General features: G+C 38.6%; 1 protein-coding gene across 1 annotated transcript in view; it reads right to left on the bottom strand.

Moving 5' to 3' along the window:
- Positions 1 to 718: 718 nt before the first annotated feature.
- CFAP54 (cilia and flagella associated protein 54) overlaps positions 719 to 6,000 on the bottom strand; it is a 259,785-nt gene continuing 254,503 nt past the window's right edge. Inside the window, exon 68 of the mRNA XM_037068126.1 lies at positions 719 to 952. Coding sequence (XP_036924021.1) covers positions 833 to 952 — 120 coding nt within the window. The 3' untranslated portion in view covers positions 719 to 832. The remainder of the gene's footprint in view (positions 953 to 6,000) is intronic.

Raw genomic sequence — 6,000 nt, 5'->3', positions numbered from 1 at the left:
CACCTCCTTCAGCAACTCGCTTATTTAACCCACACAGCAATCCTGTTAATATTCCCGTTTTACTGGCGAGGGAACAGCAGCTTAAACAATCTATGACTTTCCCAAAGGAGCAGAACTAGAAGAGACGAGGCTACTATTCACACTCAGATTTCTATAACTCCATGGCCTGTGCTCTAAAATGTGTGCAATATCGCCTCTCAGAAGTACAAAAATATGAAAGATCTAATTTGTTACAGATTTCTCCCCAAACGCCATACACAAATTCCCAACGTTAAACTCACCACATGTTGCGATTTCATCCAGAATTTCTCTCCTTTGGCACTATGGACATTTTGAACCAGATAAATCTTGGTTTGGGGGAGCCCTCCTGGGAATTCTAGGAAACTTCTCAGCATCCGTGGCTGCTATGCACTAGATACCAGTAGCATCGTCCTTCCAGTTACAACTGAAAATGCCTTCAGAGATTACCACCCTAGATGCCAATCCCGCCACCCCCCCCATCTTGAAAACCACTGGGTTAATTCAGTTTGGCAATATGGATCCATCTAAAGACAATCAAAACGGAAACTATTACATATAAACACGAGAATAGTTGGGCTGCACACACATATTCTCTGTGAATAGTATTATACAACATCTTAAAGCAACAACGTTGGCATTTAATCCAAAGGCAATGTAAAACATTGTTCAAAACTATAGTTTTTAGAGACAGTTTAGCTTGTGTAACAAAACAACTTTATTCTGTTTGTTATAAGAGGTCAGCTTCAAAACATTTCAACCAGCAAAAACAATAGCAATGAAATCCTTCCCAAGGTTAACATGGAAAGGATGCTCAGGGAATAATGGACACAATCCAGTTGAAAAGGCTTCCTCCTGGTATGATACAACCGTTAGCAAGATCGAAGAGTCTCTCCAGATCGAATATAGATTGCTGTGACACATGAAATGGAACCTGAGAAAAGGCATTAAAACATTCATGAAATGCACTGTTTCAAACTGTTGATTGAAGTAAAGTTCTCAACATACACAAATACCAATTCCATGGAATAACCTTATGTGAAAGATATTTAATTCCTGCCTGCGGTAAGACACAGAGTTTCACATCTTCACACTGCTGAAATGTCATATATATCATTCTGTATCCTATTAAGATCCATGCCTATGAGTCTATAAAAAAGCATACAGACTCATATCTATGAATCTATAAAATAGCAGATACTCCAGAAACATGGACCAGTTGTATTTCCCTAATCACTGTGTATGAGTCTAAACGCAGGGCTTTCGCCCTACACCCTGCCACAGTGAAGCCACTTGTGTTAGGAGCTCATTCTCCACGCCAGGAACTAGTGTAGCCAGAGTCGTCTGAGAGACTAGAAAAGGGGACACGAGACTGCTTTTGTGAGCACAGCGCTGGGTATTCCAGTGGGAGAGGGGCAGGGATGAGAAACATGAAGGAAAGGGAACACGTGCTGCCTGGGGACCCACTTCAGGGGAGTCTAGATACTTCTGAAGGTGAAGGAATTAGATCCTCGTGGGCTTGAATCTTTAATCGCTAAAAGCTTAGAGGACAAGTTTTATTAATTCCTTATCTACTTATTAAATATTAACTCTCAAAAAATAATGAACCTAAACATAGACACTAGGGTCTTTTTTCCTTTTCTTCACTTTATTGGATTAAAAAATGACAAGTGAACTTCTGGTTGAGATGGAGGTATAGGTGGACACGATTCACTTTCTTCCACATCCATAGGAAGAATTACACCTAGATCTCAAAAGAAATAACATCCAGAACCATCAGAAATTGAGGTGTACGGAAGTCCAGCAACCAAGGATTTGAAGAAGCCACACTCATCCAGATGGTAGGAGGGGCGGAGCTGCAGAGACAGGCAGGGAGGAGCAGAGATGTGGTGTGACACAGAGAGGTGGAGGTGGGAATGGGTGGTCCCACATTCATGAGTGGTAGATAAAAATCGGGAGAGATACCTTGGGAGCGAACAACCCCAGCCCCAGGCCAGACTGAACAGCCCAGGGTTCCAGTGCCAGGAAGATAAATCCGCATAACTTATGGCTGTAAATCCAGTGGGGTTTGGGGTGGCAGAAAAAAACTGCTAGATTTTTAGGAGACTCCACCTAAAGGGCCTACACAGACTTAGAATATACACAAACCTACCCACCCCCCTGGTGGTGGGATTCACCCCCAGGGCAACAACCGGAAGGGTACCAGTCACACATGGGAAGTAGGTGAAATGATTAGAAATAGGGAGAGACTGGGAAAATCTCCAGAAGCCAGGGAGTGGCACTGTCCCCTCTCTGAGGGGACATACACAGAACTACAAAATGGTGAAGCAGGTTGCCCTGCCCTGATGATTACCTAAGGCTCAGCCACACACAACTTACAGGTGTCTTTTCTACAACAGACCGGACTACTAGGCAGGGAGTGAAAGCAGTGCTACCTGACACACAGAAATAAACACAAGGAGGCTAACAAATGGAGGCCACAAAGGAACATGGCCCAAATGAAAGAAGAGAACAGAAAACCCCAGAAAAGGAACTACACATAATGAAGATAACTAACCTATCAGATACAGAGTTCAAAACCTTGGTGACCAGGATGCTCAAAAAACTCATTGAGTACAGCAACAACAGAAAAGAAGAAATGAAAGTTACACTAAGTGAAATACAAAAAAATTTACAGGGAACCCTCAGTGGAGGGGAGGAATCCAGGATTCAAATCAATGGCTTGGAGCATAAGGAAGGAATAAGCATTCAGCCAGAACAGAAAGGAGAAAAAAGAATTAAAAAAAAAATGAGGATAGTATATGGACCTTCTGGAACATCTCCAAATGTACCAACATCTGAATCATAGAGATGCCAGAAGAGGAAGAGGAAGAGCAAGAAACTGAAAACTTACTTGAACCAATAATGAAAGAAAAGTTCCTTAATTTGGTGAAGGAAATAGACATACAAATCCAAGAAGCACAGAGAGTCCCAAACAAGTTAGACACAAAGAGGACCACACTGAGACACATCATCATTAAAATGCCAAAGGTTAAAGGTAAAGAGAGAGCAAGAGCAGAGCAGCAAGAGAAAAGAAGAGAGTTACCTACATAGGGTTCCCATAAGACTGTCAGCTGATTTCTCAAAAGAAACTTTTTAAGGGGATGGACTCACATGAACAAGTATAAAGGACACATGGACAGTAACTAAGGTGGGGGGCAGAAAGGAGGGAGGTGGGGAGCACTGGGGGAGGGCAGGGCTGGGAATATAAAACAGAAAACTGTACTTGAACAAGAATTAAATAAAAATTAAAATAAAACAAAGAAACTTTTTAGCCAAGAAAGGACTGGCAAGAAATATTCAAAGTGGTGAAAAGCAAGGACCTACAACCTAGATTACTCTATCCAGCAAAGCTATGAATTAGAATGGAAGGGCAGATACAGAGCTTCCCAGACAAGGTAAAACTAAAGGAGTTCACCATCACCAAGCCATTACATGAAAGGTTAAAGGGACTTATTTAAGAAAAAGAAGATGATCAAAACCACAAACATTAAAAAGGCAACAAATTCACAACTATCAACAACTGAATCTTCAAAAAAAAAAAAAAACCTAAGCAAACAAGCAGAACAGGAGCAGAATCATAGATATGGAGATCATTTGGAGGGTTATCAGCTGGGAAGGGGTAGGGATAGAATGAGGGGAAAGGTGCAGGAATTAAGAATAATTGGGAGGTACAAAACAGCCAGGGGGAAGTTAAGAACAGTATAGGAAATGGAGAAGCCAAAGAACTTATATGTATGACCCATGGACATGAACTAAGGGGGGGTTGATTGCTGGAGGGATACTGGGTGTAGGGTGCCAAACAGGGCAACTTTAGGACAACTGTAATAACATAATCAGTAAAATATATATTTTAAAACCAACTAAAGTATTCCAGTGTTATCTATAACTTCAAATAATTAAGATGTGTAGAAATAAAAATTAATAGTATCTCCTTTCTCACTAAATCTTGGAGTAATTAGGGTCACAAGTTTGAGGAATATTCTTCTAAAACTGTTAAAATCCTCATACGAATGTATATTCATGTGGATTTTCCTTTTTCCTTTTCTTTCTTTCCTTTTTTTTCTTTGAAATAGAATAACCAGATTCCCATCATTTGCTTTTCCAATTACCAATATGTAAGAGAAACCCATCCTTAATCAATCAGCAAGGTGGAACCACCGCATGGAGGTTCAGAGTGTGCCTTCTGGAATAAGACCATCTGGCTCAAATTTTGAGAGCACCACACACTAGCTTTGTGAGGTTAATAAAATATTTGATGTGTTTGAACTTGAATTTTCTCACCCATAAAGTGGAAATAACAATAATTCCTATGTAGTACTGTTGCTACAAGAATGGAAACAGTTTACACATAAAATACAGTTGACCCTTGAAAACAATGTTGGAAGCAGGGGTGCCAACCCTCCCACACAGTTGAAAATCTGTGTATAACTTTTGACTCCCCCCAAAACTTAACTGCTAATGGCCTACTGTTGGCTAGAAACCTTATTGATAGCATGAACAGTTGATTAACATATATGTTGTATGTTATTTTATTTGATACTATATTCTTACAGTGAAGTATGCTAGAAAAAACAAAATATTAAGAGAACCATAAGGAAAAGAGCATACATTTACAGTACAGTCGGTATGTATTTTAAAAATCCATATGTAAATGAAATCAAACAGTTTGAGTCATGTTGTTTAAGGGTCCATTGTACTTAGAAGGGTACCTACCATAGAAATCTGGTAGAGGCAACATTTTATTATCACTATGAAACACATTGTTTTGGTAGCTATAGAACAATGCATGAAATGGACATATCCTAATTTATTGAATCATTTACCAAAGAGGTTGTTTCTAATTTTTGTATATGCTTGCCTATTTATATACCTCCTGGGTAAAGGTGCTTTAATTTGTGTGTTACAGATTTCCCAAGGTGGTTCGTTTAGTCAAAGGGTATTTACATTTTATTTTTTAACATTTCCTAGAAGATTACCTTCCAAATAGGTTCTGGCAATTAATACTTCAATCAGAATTAGGGTTTTTCCACACCCAGAGTAGCATATTATTATGGAATGTTACAAAACTTATTTTTTGCCATTTAATGACTAATTTTATTTATTATAAAATGGGAAACCTTTTGGTGGACTAATATTAACTAGTTTATTAATATGCTGAAATATATGTGATTACTATGGTTATTTTGTTTACATCTCATTGCCATTTCATTGCATTAAATATTCAATATATTATATACTGATGAAAGGCCTCATGTCCAATAATAATACCCTTTAATGGGTAACTTTCAAAGTAGTACACACAGAAATAATAATTAACATTAAAATGTTTGTGCTTTCTCTTATGCTCTATCTCTGTAATTGTATAATTCTTCTGATGTCAAAGATAAAAGTGGTTAAAAGAACACAAAGTGGCCAAGTTAGTTTTACATAACATTAGAAGTATCTTATGACATAACTTACACACTCGATACAAATAGAGCACTTTGGCCTCTAACCCTTGACGGTGAACCTGCCAAAACAAATGGCTATCTGTCAAAGGATAAGGATTAATTGCTAAATTTATTTATAGAGGCCACAAGTAAAAGCTTCCAGTCAGGAGGATAAAGTGAACATAGTCGTCACCCTGAAGTTACTCATTCATACCTGTCTCCCGAAGAACTCAAGTCGCCCTACACTGTCAGAACTTGTCCTTGCGTCATTTAACACCAGCGCATTCCAAGGCACATAGGCCCTTTCAGGCCCTTTTGTGGACTTCGAGGCCTAATGCTTCAAATTATAGCTATTTCTATTATGCTATCACACAGTAGTCTATATTTTTCTATTGTTGAACACAATTCTTCAAATAAAATCTTGATTGAAATATAGCATACAGAGAGAAAAAGGAGAAATCGTAAGTATACAACTTGACTTTTTTCCCAAAATGAACACATCCTCATAAGC

This window comes from Sturnira hondurensis, unplaced genomic scaffold, assembly GCF_014824575.4.
Source record: "Sturnira hondurensis isolate 20B ecotype Veracruz unplaced genomic scaffold, ASM1482457v3 Scaffold0017436, whole genome shotgun sequence".
NCBI lineage: Eukaryota > Metazoa > Chordata > Mammalia > Chiroptera > Phyllostomidae > Sturnira > Sturnira hondurensis.
The sequence above is the reverse complement of the archived record's forward strand: the minus strand, read 5'-3'. Positions and strand labels throughout refer to the sequence as shown.